Here is a 16,730-nt window from a genome sequence, read left to right on the forward strand (position 1 = left end):
AACTCTAAACCTCTTCAGCCTGCATCAAATTAATGATTCTGCCCTGGCAAATTTATTCTTATGGAAGCTCATTTTCATTCAGGTAGAAGATAAAATATATATATATTATTATTATTTCCAGTTTTTCACAACACTTATTTATATTTACTATATTAGGATAATGATTTAATTTCAAAATATTTACTGAGCAGATATTAAAAATGTATTTATAAAATATTCTCTTTGAAAACATGTTATGAAATAACGACATCTAATTTCTATTCAAATATTAAAATGACTACTTCGTCCAAAATATTGACTTATTATCTAAATATTTACTTGCATTCTAGAAAAATAAACAAACATCTTAAACACTAGAAATCAAAAGATTTTATATCTAAAGCTGGTTACTCTCTTTCTGCAGATTTTAAGTTAATGAATCAGGTCGCTGTTTAAAGTTATTATTATTATTTAAAGTTATTTTTTATTGTGAATATTATAGTAAATATATATTATAGTAAATACATTATATATACGGGTACTTTTTGCTCCTCTCCATGGCGGGAAATGTGCTTCCACACCAGAAAACGAAGGGTTAAGCAGTGACAGAGTGGGTTCGTTACTTTAAATCTTTGGGCGGTTATTTGTAATCACGCGCCAGCGAAGAACTCAGACTTTTTCAACTATTTTAATGTAATTTTCACATTAAAGAAGAAGTCACTGCAGTCATAAAAACCCCCAACACACACAACCACACCCAGCGCAAAACAACGCACTTACGTGTCATTTCCACGTGATAACGGCCAGGTTTCAAAAGCTGATTTTCGGCAGAAAGCTCTTTGACCTCCGTCTTTAACCGCCGCGTTTACCTCAGTTCATCTTTAGGCGCTGAATGTTTGGACACACCCCTCACACTCACTGTCTCTCTCCGTCATATTCTGTCTCTCTCTCTCTCTCTCTCTCTCTCTCTCTCTCTCACACACACACACACACACACACCCTGTCGTTTCCCCAAGGCCAAAGATGACAACAAAAAGCGAAAACTGTAGGCAGAAAAAAAATATCACATTCCATTATTGAGTGTAGTGCTATTTAACCCATGTAACTCTGACAAAACTGTTCATCTGCAAATTTGTATATTTGGAATCTAAAAAAATTAATTTAAGAAAAATAATATTCACTAAGAAATATAATACGGTATGTGAACGATTTAATGGGATGTACCTTTAACCTGAAGTACAAAAATAATCAATGTTAGTCACTAGTACTTTTGTTCCAACACTTCAGACACTTCATCTAGCTGATTCCTGAGCTTGATTCTTGATCTAAGTGGCCTTGGCTTATGTGCAGCTGTTTGCATTTTTTTTTTTGGCAATGCATTTCATTATTTTTCAAGCTGTGGGCAATTGTACAGAATAGCAATTTACTAAATAGGAAAGTTATGGGTATTTTGGCTATATTTATATACTCATTCATTCATTCATGGTCTGTAACGCTTATCCAGTTCGGGATCACCGTGGGTCTGAAGCCTACCTGGCATCCCTACCCTGAGCGCAATGCAGAAACACACCCTGGAGGGGGTGCCAGTCCTTCACCGGGCACACACACATATTCATTCACACCTATGGACACCTTGCTAATCCACCTAACAATGTGTGATTCTGGACTGTGGGAGGAAACCGGAGCTATATATATATATATATATATATATATATATATATATTTTTTTTTTTTTTTTCAATGCTGCAGTAGCATATTTCTTGCTTGGCTACACAGGAAACAACATGCGTGTTGTCTTAAAAGCTAGGTCGCCTGCTGACATGGGTTACTCCAAGGCTGCAGGGCTAGTGAGCACACATGAGTGAGTCCTTTTACAGACATGTGCTCCCTGTTAAGTTGTGCTACAGGAGCTGTGGCTTATTGTAAGCTATTGATAAAGTTTTGGTTGATTTTACTATCAGGGCCATTTGTATCCCACTGATGTTACATTTGTGAATATGAATGGACAGTGAAGGTGAAAGTAATTTAAAGCACTGGGAACTGAATGGTTTTAAATAGTAACTAGCCACACTAAAGTTCCTGTGACTGAATGTTATTACATTTTCACAGCAGTTTGCCAAGCATAAAACAAAAAGGAGAAGATATATCCTTTACTAGAGGAGTAGAGACAGAGACTCAAATGGATGGGACTCCTTTAAACCAGGTATGTCATTAAGAACATGTTCTTATTTATAATGTATATATATGTACATTCTGACTATGTTTAAATTGTAGACTCCTTGTATACAGTAATGGTGACTGTCATTGAAATAACATGCCTGAGATGTTTTAGGAATCTGCTTAAAAATTCTTTGAGATCATCTAGAGTGCCAGTCTGGTAGTGGTGTTTCCAGGATTACAGAAAATGTCATGAAGCAGTCAGTTTAACTAGTGGGTACATTGGACTCAACAGATGGCTAGGGTCATGACTGCTCGGGCAAACAAGTCAACTGAAGCCATGCCATATTTGTATAAAATCCTCTGAACCTCCATCTTGATTTGACGAGTTCTTCATGTCTGGCAGATGAGCAGCTCATAATGATGGAAGCATCAAAATCAGCAGGTTACTGGGTGCCCACCAGCTGTGTTCTCTTCTTGATTGCTGTGGAAGACCATGTTAGAACATGGCAAGACCACAGCACTGACTGAAAAAGTTTCCATGCCAGCTTTCCACTGATACCTTGCTGTTGCCAAACCATCCCCCAAGCTGCCAGGGTTTTGCCAGGGTCTTGTCAGCTATAACCAGACACTGTGCAAGGGGTTCAAGCCCCGAGGCCCACCAGCAGTGTATCTGTTAATGTAATGTGTTTATGTTTTAACAAATCTAGCTGTAACATCTATAGCTACATCTTGAATGTTCAAAAATTCAGAGACCAATCATCCATTATCCTTCTGATGATATTCTGCTGTGTCTAGAAGAAAGGAAACACTTGTAAAATTACATGTGTGCTGAAATGAATAAAGCTGGGTTTCTGATTTGTCCTGTTGGCTACTGCAAATATTACTGCTACAAACCTGAATTTTTACATGTGTTTATCACATTCTGCATTAGCTGTAAATCAGAGGATTCCTTTATTGTTCTTTTTGGAGGATATCCATATGGCATTTTTGCAATGAATGCTGGGAATTGTAGTTTTTTTGCTGTAATCTACTGGTGGATGCAAACAGACTGAAATTTGTAAAGTGTGAACATCGTTAAATCATGCTAAAGGAAGCAATGATCTGTTTAAAAAAACAACAGTGCAACATGACCAGAACAAATTAAAGGTTTAGATCTAGTTTAAGACTGGAACGCCTCTTTAAATCTGAACAGTTCCTTTTTTATTACACCCACGCTAACTTAGATAACAACCTTTTTTAAAGGCCCCCAGTTGTCCCTAAATATTCCAGCACATCAACGCAAGCTCCTGTGTACAGTCATACAATAGCTTAGTTCCTTTTCATCCACCACCTAATTGCAAATAGCCTACAGCGTCTCCTTTATTTCACTGAGAATGATTTTAGTCATTTTATATAATGTTTGCCATTCATCACAAATCTGGGCTGTACAAAAGAGTGTCCATTATAAGAGCACACATAAGGCCTGTGATATTAGTGCTACTGATATTATATCAAGTCCCTGATTTTCACTCCTCCGGCCTCTTAACTAGCATCACTTGTTTACTTCATAGTGACGCCATAGAGACTGCAGCTCAAGGCACATGTCATATGAGTCACTGATTTACTCTAAACAGCAAGGGACAGAACCTGAGGCTGACTGGGCCGTGGCCATCTCTTGTACCCAGACTAATAGGGTGCCTTTATAGTTCTTTAATCACATGTGCAAAGAAACAATGCTACTACTACTGATACTTTTGATTTAACTTTATATCAAACAGACATTAAGAAAAAGTGGAACACACTGTCATCTTTGTATTCCCATAGCAACCTCACTTGCACAATCTGTGCGATGCAGATGTGTATCAGATAATAGTTAGAAAAACAAACAAAAAACAGTGGACTATACTTTTTATTCGGAACAATATTTTAACTCACTATAGACAAACACTAAAACTATAGAAAAAACACTATAGACCTTTAACTAATATAGCTAGCATTGCCACAACCGAACACAACCAAGAGCACGGATATCAAAGGGGCTGGTGATGCATGGCAAAATGTCAAGAGGTTTGTTTTGTCGCCATATGCCTCCACTTCCACACAAGCATTCACAGGCTTGTTAACGAAGCCAGTGCTAACTAGGCCATGTTGTAAAATTGATTAGTCGTGGTCCAATCTTTGCACGTCTCTCCATTTTTTATCTCATTCACACTGCTTCCCTTAATGTGTGCTTTGTAACAGGAGCTTCCTTAACTTGGCTTCTCTTCAAGCTGAAGAGCGCCTTAACTGAATGTTTATTGTGACAGCAATTAATGTGCCTCTGGAAATAGAATCCTCTGCGGTTTTTTAGACAGCTTTTACAGAGAGACATTGGGAGACATTACAGACAGTGGAGGACAGGCCTCAAATACGATCCATCAAAAGGAACTGAAAGGCTGAATATGCCTCTAGGGATAGAAGAGTGGTGGGGAACTGGATTGAAGAGAGACAGTATAACACCATTGAGTATAATCACATATAGTGAAATGATTGCGGTTAAACAGAAGACAAGACACCGGGCAGCGGATAGTCCTGAGGTCAGCCCCAAGAGAATGCAAGTTAAGCGCAGCACTAGCCACAACATTAGCAGCTGTGCAGCACAAATCAAAGCCTCAAAGAGACCTCTGTAGTTACAGAACTATACCAGCTAAGTGCTTTACAATTGATTTTCCTGCAAACCTTAACTGAATAAGAAGCGAAGTATTGATAGGCCAAGAGTACGCAGAGGACAAAGACAATCTTGTTTACATTTAGCATTAAATATTTAGGGTCGCTGAGTTTTGGATTTCTTTCTGTTGCTGTTTACATCCCTGAGGTGTCTCCAGCCAGACACAATAAAGTCTTGACAATCACATTTAAAGAAATACTTCAGCTAAACCCGATTCTACAGAGCTGCAAAGTATAAATTATTAACTGTGAGGCCTGTGAGGTGTTTGGTGTGTTCTCTCAGTGTCTGCATGGGATTCCTCCAAATGCTCTGGTTTCCTTCCTGAGTTCAAAAACACATTTTGGTAGGTGGTATTTGCCCATATGTGTGAGTGTGAGTGACTGTGTATATGTTTGATGCCCTGTGATACTGTGTTGCTGCCTTGCTCCCAGGGATTCTGAGTAGGCTAACGACAGACTGCAAATCAGAACAGGATGAAGCGGTTTGAGAAAATGAATGAATCTACCTAGCAGTAACAGACAGAGCGAAAGTAACATACACAACAGGATGGCAGACTATAGTGAAATTTCTCTGTCACAATGGGCAGAGTAACCGTTGTAGCTTTTTAAAACATGACCTCAACCTTTGAGTCACGTCCATGTAACCCATTTTCAGTGTGTAATTATCATACATGTAAATTACAGAGGGTACACACAAATGGTCAGACTTTTCATGGCAACTTAACATCTAGACAGAAACTAATTCCCCTAAGGTCCCTCAGGTCCTCTATCACATTACCCACTCCTAAATCAGTTGAGTCATCCATATTCATATAGTCCCTAACAACAGCAAAGTGCTGCTGACTCATAGACATGATGGTCCTGGGTTCTTTAGACATACACATAATGCATTTAAAGTACCTTGCCCTTGAATTATGTGGATAATGATGTGAAACTGATCACAGAGGTTGAGCGTGCAGCCAACATCTCAATACGTTTTGACATTATTAACCAGTAGAATGAAAGTTTCTTTAAAATTTTAATTTAATTCTATTTTAAATAATTCACATCAGTCAGAATTTACAGTAAGATCTTCATGAAATAAGTGATTTTATATTAAGCTACTAATGAGCAATGAGGGTTAAAGTGGAAGAAGTGAGATGCTGCAGCATGTCCACAAAGACACTGGTACTAATAAAAGTGAGAACTAATCATGATCAGTATAAAGGTACGCTAGCCGGTTAGCATAGCCTGAGTCTTGTGCTGTTAATGTACTCCCCTGAGGTAAACGCAATGCTAGTCACTAGCCTCTGTTTTTCACAGAAGCAGAATAACATTAGTTATTAAATCTGGAGCCTGGAAGACAACTGAAAAAAGCAGTGCTGCACTACTGCAAAGCCATGAGCTAACACAAACAAACACACACACACACACACACACACGCAGACACACACACACACACACACACACACACACATACACTGTGGAAGTATTCTGGCACAGCTTCAAAGCTACATCCCCTCAGAGGATTGGAATTGATTCATGTAACAAAATATACCTTGTTCCAAGCAAGGTGCTTTAGTCAATAAAGTAATTTGAAGTCAAACATTTTCATGCTGACTAGCGTTTACAATGCCAATTTTTTTTGTCTACATCATAAATCATGATTTACAGCCAAAAACATAATTTTCTATGCTCTTTAAAGGAATACTGCAATGTTTTTCATCCAAATCTCAGCAGGCTTCATCAGTAGCAGGCAGTCTGTTACCAAATGACCAAAAATTACTGTGGCAGAACATTCATTCATAGTCTGTATCCTACAAGAAACCCTCACAGACACTGGGAGAATACACCAAACTCCTAACAGACAGTCCCCCAGAATGGGGTTCGAACCCCCAACCCCAGGAGCTGTGTGACTATGACACTTCCTTTGGCTCCACTGTGCCAATTGACAAATGCAGACAGGTTTCTGGGCATCTGCTGTGTGCCAAAAACATAACTAACTGAGCCAAAGTTAATACATTTTCACTTAAAAAATGCACTCTTTTTTTACAACGTATAATTTACATTTTTATTTTCAGTGAAGGCTAGTAAAGTGTGATATAATATTATTATTTTATTTTTATGATCTAGAGACTGGTCTCAAGGCTTTATACCCACAGATCCTAAAAACACTCCCAGACACACACACACACAAACACACACACACAGGACATCTAATCTGATAAGAAAAAGCCTGTCCTTGCCAGTGTTGCTAGATCCAGATGTTAACTTGACAGAACATCTGTGCATGTTAGAAACCTCATGTCTTCTACTTGTGGATTAGTTCAACCTTTTTGCAGCCCAATAAAGAAAACGCTACAGTGTAGTCTACAAAAAGTGCACTATATGACAGGCATGTGTTCAAACTGCTGGGTCATAAATAAGGATAATGTTTTAAGACAGAGACAGAGGCCATATCTGAAATGATGTATAACTAGTGTAATCTAATCTTAATAGGAGTGTGGCCTGAAACATATGTCTGAATGACATTTTAAACATTAACTGTGACCTACAAGAGCGGAAGGTTCTTAAATAAATGTAACATTTCTCTGCAATTCTAATGCAGATAGATGTAGATCTATATTTTATTAAAGTATATACTGATACATATTGATATTGTTCCAAAGCTGCTGCTTAATTAATAAGCAAAAGTACAATTGAACAATGTGCTGCAGTCTGAGATTACATTTTTATAGCATCAAATCAAACAGTATTAGATTCATAGTGAATGTCTCACAAATCCCATACTGAAATAAAAAAAAATATCAATAAATATGAATATCCTTGAGAATTCAATGGAGGAGATGGTGATTAAGAATCCAGTTTCAGCCTTTCATACCCAGGCCCTAATATTAATCAGTGCATGACATTCTGGTCTAAGGTCTAGGTATCTATTCTGCTAAAAGTGGAAGCATACTTTCTGACAGAATGACAATCTTCTCTTCAGTGCCTTAGGAGACAGGGGATTGGTGTCTGAGGATGAGCTTTAAGTTCAAATCTCTAGCTTTCTTTACCTATTTCCCACTTTCTTTCTTTCCCAATTCCTGCTTTCTCACTCTCTTTCATGTTAGAATGAGCTTTACCCAGTGCTCAGAAGCAGCTGTGCATGGGTGGCAGCCTTCTGGCCTAATTACAGTCGGAAAAAGGGAAGAAGAACATCTTCCTTCACTGTTAAAAAAAAAAATCCTCCATTTTAAGCTCTTAGCTTTCCACCTTGTTCTCTGCGGGTGACCGCAGACGTCTTAGTACAAATCTGTTGATGTCTCAAAGCGGAATCTGTACTTTTCTGTAAATAAATCTGCCTTTGGATCAGAGATAAGGGAATTTTTTTGATTCCAATAATGAACATTTGAATATTGGCTGTTTCAGGCATCTAAAGAAATATAGTTTTCCATTCCGTTTTTTGTCGTAGAATCATCACGAGGTCTTATCCCTTACCATTAAAATATTTATGGCCTGAAAAGAAGCTTTAACCTCTGGTAAATGATCATGTGGCTTACTAGGTTCACTACATGTTATTTTATGGTACAAGCAATTTGGTGAGGTTTCAAGCCTGATCTGTTACTGAATCTAATGTAGTAATATTTACTGTAATTATGCAATTCTTTTTCAAGTAGTAATGGATTTGTATTTTCCAATTGTAATGAATTTTTCAAAACTAACTGCGAATTTTCAAATAATATAAGAAATACAAACAGGGAGGATCAGGTGGGTGTGTTCTCATGTGCAGTGTTTTGATGTGCTTCAGCTCTGCAAGCATTTAGGTCAGAGCCTAAAACATTCATAGAGAATATACGCTAGGATAGAGTTTGCATGGGTAATGCCTGCTCTCATTCAAGTATGTCTACTTGGTGCAGTGTTCTGTAGGCCATGTGTGTGTGTGTGTGTGTGTGTGTGTGTGTGTGTGCATGTAGGCAGTCATCCATCCACCTGCTCCCCACCCCGCCACACACACACACAATTTTTATTGATTCTATCTTGACATTTATACAGTAAGTAAGACTACAGCCCTAGTACATATTCTTTGTGGTTCACTACAACAATTCTGTTCTCAATAGGTTTGACTGCAGAAGAAAACAAACTGAATGGAATGACACAAGACAAAATGCATGTTCCATTATCAAGGGGCAAAACCTGCCACTGTGTAAAATGAAAATAGGATAGATTATTTTACAATATTGCAGATTACTCTCACAAATTATCATCTATGGACACTTTTGAGCAGCCAATTCACCTACTAGCATGTGTTTTTCGACTGTGGGAAGATCCATGAGGAAACTCATACGGAAAATACACCAAACTCCTCACCGACGGTCACCCGGAGCGGGACTCGAACCCACAACTCCAGGACCCTGAAGCTTTGTGACTGCGACATTACCTGTTGCTACCTCCCTGTGCAAGACATAAGAACTTCAAATAGATTGCTCAAAAGAACCAAACAAAGTTAAGAAAAAACCAGGAGGGTCTTAATCTACATTGTACTCCTAGAATCATAGGTGTACTATGTTAAGATGTTAAATTGGTGTAAATACATATAATCAATATTAACTCAATTAGAAGGCTACCATGTTTTTATCCACTTTAAAGAATTTTTTAAATATGTGTATGCATCATTTTACTGATCATATCCACCATGTAGAGAATTTTTTTCAAAGCCATTAAACCCCTTTTCATGAGGGATAAAAGGCTATTCCAATATTAGCATCCTCTATTCTAATATTGGCTATTTGTAACAAACAGAATTACATGTCTTGCTTCATTAAACTGTTGATGCTGTGAACCGGAGTTCCTCTTAAATCATGGTGTCATTCCCTGGGCTCCTCTTATTCGAGACTGTTTGCATCTAATCTGCTCCCAGAGATGTGCAAAGACTGGCAAATTAATGAACTAGGGACAGCTTTGAGTGACATCTTCAATATGTAATCCCCTTGCTCTCTCAAGCCTGGGTTTGCAAACTGGTCAGCCTCACTCCCTCCCTAACTATTCATAGCCAGTGTCAATTAGCACCGAAGCATAGTCTGTGGTATCTCTCTTCCAGCCAGCCAACACATTTAGTGGCAAAGTTAGCCTAAAGGTAATATTGTAGATAAGCCTAATTATATATCAATCTCTATACAATGGCAGGACTCTAGCCAAAGGCAAGCTAAACCCATAGTTAACCCTACAGCTAAATCTACTCAATTCCTAAAACCTGTAGTTAATCATATACCACAGACTAACCAATTGCTAACTCTAGAAATAATCCTAGACAATGGTATATCTATAAATTTAGTCCTAAATCAAAACAATAGCAGAAATATAACTCTTGATTTAATCTCGACACTAACCCTAGCCAATATTCATTATGGTGCTCTAGCTAAACTACATTCTACGTGACAGAGCTAACCTTATAGCCAATGGCAGTGCCAAACCTAGCTACCCCTAGCTAATAGCAGACAAAACATTTAGCTAAATCTAGTGACTGGCAGAGCTAAAATTATGGCTAGCTCCCTAGATTTTGACGTTGTTAACAACACAAACCTAGCCACTGGCAGCTCTAAACTTATAGCTCACCCTAGCCTTTAGCAGAGTATAATCTATCCAATGATAGGCAGAGTTACAGTTTCCTAGGATATGATCGCACTACAGTAATATCATCATTATTAGAGAGTCACTGTCCATGGTGCTGAAGTAGAGAAAAGTCAGGGACATCTCTAAGTGGAACTGGGAGAGGGAAAGACTGCAGGCTCACTACAAGGCTGCGTACTCAGGTCTACAAACTGCCTTGTCAGCATGACAAAGTACAGCTATTCCAGAGAAAAGTGCCATTGTTAACCCAGCACACAGAGGAGACCGCAATGAGGACATGAACAGATATAGCAAAACGTTCAGCTGTAACACAGCCTACAGTTAAACCTTCAACAGATATTTGACATAAATTTGAAATACCAAGCCTATAAAGCAAGCAATTGAATTTTAAATTGCCCCAGTTTAATCCCAATGCACAGGCAGAAATAGTTCTTTTTCAATCCAAACTCTGACAATCTACATGAAAAGCCACAATTCAAGCATGTTGGATCCAACAGTTCTGGTCTTCCTCAAGTAAATATTGCACAGCCTTGACCTATTTTGGGAGATTTTTTTTTAAATTGCTCTTGGTTGTTTTCTTTCCTTTCAACTCAAATCTAAGCTTTGTTTCCCTCACAAAATGCCCACCCCTCTCAGAACATCTCAGCTATGCAGACTCCCATTTCTCTCACTCTAGGTCATATTATATTTGGCTTTTGTTATTTTGTTAGGGATGCCAGATGATGTCTGGTTTGTGCATCTCATAATCGATATTATATCAGCTTTTCAGATGGAACTGGTTTCGAACAGAAGGGTCCAGCAATTGTTAGCCAAGTAGCTTTTTGATTTCTTTCAGGATCTGTTTAAGTATGTGATTAGCCTGAAGGTCTGTTTGTAATAGCTCTAATAATAAATGACCACAAGTCTCTCTTTGCGGATTCTGGGAAGTTTCTGTCCTGGTGCCAAAGTGTAGATGCAGTATAAGGACACAAAGACAGACTGTGTGTATTGCAGTTGACCTTGGCCATGACTAAATGTGGTACACTCCCACCCCGCTGCCGACAGACAGGTGGCTAGGTAACTGCTGCTGCCTGAGAGAGCTTTCATCAGTGCCTGTCAACAATGACAGGTTTCAAACAACCTTCATCAGTAAAGTAAAAGTGTAGCAATGCTCCTTGAAACATTGATCTGAAAGTGATGATTTAACTGTATCACTTTTACACTCAGTTAGTGTTCTCCTCCAAGTGTGCTGAGCTCCAGGGACATAGTTTTGCAATTTGAAAAGATGCCTAGCTGCATGTCTCAGAAAAGGCATGGCAGTAAACTGTGTGGGGGAACCCCAGTGTGTGAGAATTCAAACATATTGAAGATGCACTAAATCATTTCCTGAATAATCACTGAATCACTGTGAAATTAGAGGTGTCCATTACCTTTAAATGACAATACTGCAAACTCCCCCTCACTCAGATTTCACGTGGATCATTACTTTTCTGAGGTATTCCAATGTTTCTATTAGTTATGCTCTACTTGCTGTTGCAAGGACATTTTTCAAGCCCAAAAAAGAAACATTTAGCAGAGCTTGCTTTTTAACCTCAGTCTTTAACTCTGTTTTCCCAGTCGTCTGTGGAGCAGGCAGGTGGCCCAGCTTTCAGCTCAGGGCAAGACTTTTTTTTAGAACAGAGCATTCGTCAGTCCCCTGACGAAGCACAGATCCTGTACAAACCTTACAGTTGTAAGCCTTGTATCCTCAGTTACAAAGTGATACTACTCAGGACCCTTTATATACTATACTGCTTATACATGTGTTGATACTGCCTGATCTTTTAGGATTTTCGTTCAATATTTGACAGAAGAAACATTAATGTCTGAGACTGTGGAAAACTACAGTTCTTTCTGGTTCATTTACGTTCAGAAGCTCTGTGCCTTTTAAGCTTGAATGGTATGTTTGAGCGTGCCTGAAACGTAAATCTTCTGTACATTTTTATTCTTGTGTTGTTTAGTTTTGAAGCACAAACGCTCTGTGTTTACTGTCATGCAATTAGCAGCCTTCCTAATTTTGAGTGGTTTCCTACCTAAATAATCTAAAACAGCAAAAATAGGCATTATCCGTTTTCTTGGCTTTCAATGTTTGGAGGTCTCTTTGCCATTTCTCTGCCATGAGCAGAGAGAAAGGAAACATAGCATGTCTGACCAGGCCACTTGTTTTGTTTTTCCTTCTTCTTTATTGACACTGGGTCTTTGTAAACACATTAGACAGATTTCCAGTGCAAAAACAGACTAGGAGGGATAGCAAAAGGTGGTTACAATCACAGATGTTCCCTTTAAGTCAGGATAAACAATATGGTGTAATACAGTGTATTGTTCAGTGACAGCCAGTTGGGAAAGTCTGGATACCGTTTGATTATTGTATTTTCGCTACAATCTCTATGATATGCACTTTAGGAGAATGTTTAATGGAAAGGTCTTATACTATCATATATGACAGAGTTATCTGTTATTAAATCAGTTTTAATACAACACGGTAGCATAAAAGGTGGTGTCGCTGCCACACCGCTACAGTGCCCTGGGGTTGTGGGTTCAAACCCTGCCTTGGGTCTCTGTCTGTGAGGAGTTTGATGTGTTCTGCCTGTGTCTACATGGTGGGTTACCTCTTGGTGCTCCAGTTTACTTGCACCATCTAAAAACATGTTGGTAGGATGCCCTGTGATGGAATGGGTTTGTTCCTACCTTGCACCTATGATTCCCACTACAGCCCTGAACATGATTAAGTGCTTACAGATATTGAATGAATTAATAAATTATATATTATTGAAATACGTTTTTTGAACCAGCAGTGTTGGCCCACTATGACTGGGCTTTTAGGATCAGGGGTAATTTTCCCACAATCAACACTGTAAAATGGAGACTGCTGCTGCATATGAAATGTACTGTATACGTGACCTGATTTATATTGGCTTCTGGGCCTCGCAGAGACTCTGAAATGATGGCAGCTACGACAGCATGCCTGCTCATGCATTAGAAGCAATCAGCAATGACGAGGCCTAGATATTTGCTGCTGAGACACACACCCTGACACACAGCATTCAGGCTACTGATTTGACTGGAGGAATCTCACTAGGGCTGGCCAAATTTTACTGGTGGAATAAAAACAAAATTCTGATTCACAGCCCACAAACATCTCCAAGTATTTGCAGCTAATAAGGCTTGCAATACATGTGCAAGAATCTGGCAAGTGTGATTCCAGTATGCAAATGACTTCATGTTTTCTTGAATATGCAAACATGCCTCTTAGTTTGTCAAAAGTTTGTACTCATCCCACATTTCTTCTGAAATCAAGTGCATTATTCCTCCATTTTCTGCAGTAACAGCTTCTATTTTTCAGGGAAGGCTTTACCCAAGATGTTGAAATGTATCTATCAAGATTTGCTTACGTTAAGCCACAAGAAACTATAGAGGTTTCACACTGGTGTTGAATAAGCAGTTATGATTCAGAAATGCCCTACAATTCAAATGGAGTTCAAAAAATGGGCCTCTATTTTGGGGTAAAACTACACTCTTAAAAATGATGGTTCTAAACGGGTCTTTTATTAAAGGAAACAGTTCTATATAGAACCCTGAACACATGAAGAACATTTTGCATGATTAAAGGGTTCTTTGCCTTATGAAGAGGTTCTTCAGATTGATTGGGAATGTGCTATGGTTCTATATAGCACCTTTCCAAAAAGGATTTTATATGGCACCAAAAAGGGTTCTCCTATTGTTTTGATGTCCAACATGCTACAATAGTAGAACTGTTTTTGGTGCCATACAGAACCCTTCTCTAAAAGGTTCTATAGCACCTTCTCACAATGCATAGATCCCTTTACCCATGCAAAAGGTTCTTCACCTGTTCAAAGTACTAGAACCATATTTGTTTACTAAAGAACCTTTGTAGAACCATCATTTTACGTGTGTAGTATATGGACCCTGTTAGAAAAATAATTACAATACAAGAATTTGATAGAACAAATAAAATGCAATCATTTTATAAATGTATGAGATGCTTACTCTGATTTATACTAACGACACAGAGTTGGAGTTCTATTTGAGGAAGCCATCTTCACAGCCTGCATATATTACTTATATAACTGATACTGAATACATCAGGTAACACTTTCTACATTATAGTACCTAAAAAACATGCTTTTTTTAAGGTTAACCATCTTCACAAAAGGACCTGTATAATCAAAAGAATATTTTTCTGGGTCGTGGGGGAATAAGGCTTTTACATTGAAGCCATAACTGGATTTTTTCATGCAAGGTGACTTGAAGCCCTATTTCACTTTATTCTGTGCTCTCCTTAGAATGCTAAGGATTAATCACCACAATGAATATTCATATGGTTAAATATAGGGGCCTGGTGAAAAAAAAAAGTCTGAGCTATTAGAATATGGGTCTAAGTGAGTCATATAATTAAGCTGAAATTGTCCAGCTCGGGGTTCCTGTATTTGATTTCAGCAGCGTACGTCAGATTCCTAGGCACTGAATAAGAAAGCAAAGCCTGAAATGTGAAAAGTGGGGGTGCTTTTGATGTGTGAGCACATCAGCTTATTTCAATAGGATCAGCTGGAAAATGGGGAAGTGAGTAATCCGGGTAAAGAATCGCCTGGAGCTGAACTGGAAGTTGCGAGGCCTCATTTTTACACGGATCTAGGATCAGTTTCTGCTCCCCAAATGTCTTTGCTTGACAATATGCAGAAAACTGCCAAGCCTCTCTCAGACCAGCTTATAAATGGAAAATTCCCAACACCCACCCCGGTAGCATGGCTAGTCTCTAATGCTAGGCACAGTGAAGAATCTACTGTGTGTGCTTCATAGGCTGTAATATCAGCTTCTGTGTATCTCTCTTTCTCTCGTAGTTTGTTTATTTGAAATGTCTGTGGATTTGGGACTACAAGAAAATGTGTATATATATATATATATATATATATATATATATATACAAACACACACACACACATATATATATATATATATATATATATATATATATATATATATATATATATATATATATATGGATTAAAACCCCTGATATGAATAACTTTGATAGAAATTGTCCCTGATTCTTAGCACAATAATGGTTTAAATCAGCCCCTAATAGCGCCCCTTGTGGAGCAATTACTAACCGTAAGGCGCTACTCGTAAATATGCAATCTGTGAATACAAAAGCAACATCATTACTAGTTGAGAGAGCAATTAGCTTCAAAGGCTATAGCTGAAACAGAACAAGTATGCTAACAGCAGTCATAACTACCTTCGACTTAAATACAGTGCCCCGTCTTGTATAAAATACTAAAAAAAGATAAAGAAATCATTGTGAATAAAACCAATATACCAGGTAGCAGCGGTGAACACCAGGACTATTCCGGATGCTAAAACATAATGACTAGCATCTGAATGTGCTGTCGTAGAGGCCATGTGAAAGTCAGGAAGATTGGCTGTTCAGTCCAGAGAAGGTGCTGCTTCACTGACCTACGAGAGAAAGGCATGAGTCACTGCTTCCTCCAGTCCAGCGAGCAGCACACTGGAACAATGTGAGTCCTACTGTGTGGATCTGTCACTGGCACAAATGTCCAGACTGTGAAAGATACGCTCCACATTAAGATAGAGAGAATATGTGACTGAATGTCAGTGGTTGGTTATTATTAGCTTCTTGGACGCTATGACTTGAATTTCTTGTGTCAGTGGCACTTTATGTTCACTTCACTATCGTATAGACTTTGGAAAACCCTAGTTGTTTTACTAAAATCTCTGCCATCTTACACAGATGCCAGTGTTTACACACACATTTCATCAGAAAAACCTACGACGCTGGTTTACAAAAAGTACAAATTTAAGACTCCAGTCCATTGCTTGCACTTAAGTTCTAAGCCCTACTCCCTCCTGTCCGCCACACAAACAAAAGATGCCCAGATGTCTGAAGTGTATAGTGACCAAATGCTGAAAAATCACTGTGTGAATTAGTTTGCCACCACACAAATATTAGTGAGGGAGGTGCTCCAGAGCCTGTGAAGTGCTCCCATGCTGTGTCAGCAAAGGGTACATCTTAAAGCAGCTACTTCCACTAATAACTGGTGTCTACAAATCTTTGGAAGCCTAGTGTATGGCTGGATGTATACTTATTCTCTGTGCCTGTTGTGTTTGTTTTGCTAAATTTAACCTTGTCTTTACACTGTGATATATGGCGCTGTGATTGGAGAGGCTCAGGCGAGGAAGTGGGACAGCACTGAAGTGCTAGCTACCTACGTAAGATGCAGAACGAATTAAGAACCACTAATTTATTCCCATGTCCTAAA

General features: G+C 38.6%; 1 protein-coding gene across 2 annotated transcripts in view; it reads right to left on the bottom strand.

Annotated features, from left to right (window-relative positions):
* phactr3b (phosphatase and actin regulator 3b) overlaps positions 1–16,730 on the bottom strand; it is a 56,590-nt gene that overhangs the window by 34,954 nt on the left and 4,906 nt on the right. Inside the window, exon 1 of one of the 2 annotated variants that reach the window (XM_066672668.1) lies at positions 760–881. The exons of the other annotated variant lie outside the window; for it this stretch is intronic. Within the exon in view, the coding sequence (XP_066528765.1) occupies positions 760–766 (7 nt within the window). The 5' untranslated portion in view covers positions 767–881. Of the gene's footprint in view, positions 1–759; positions 882–16,730 lie in introns of those variants that run through there. 2 annotated transcript variants of the gene reach the window in all.

Source organism: Hoplias malabaricus, chromosome 5 (genome assembly GCF_029633855.1).
Source record: "Hoplias malabaricus isolate fHopMal1 chromosome 5, fHopMal1.hap1, whole genome shotgun sequence".
Taxonomy (NCBI): domain Eukaryota; kingdom Metazoa; phylum Chordata; class Actinopteri; order Characiformes; family Erythrinidae; genus Hoplias; species Hoplias malabaricus.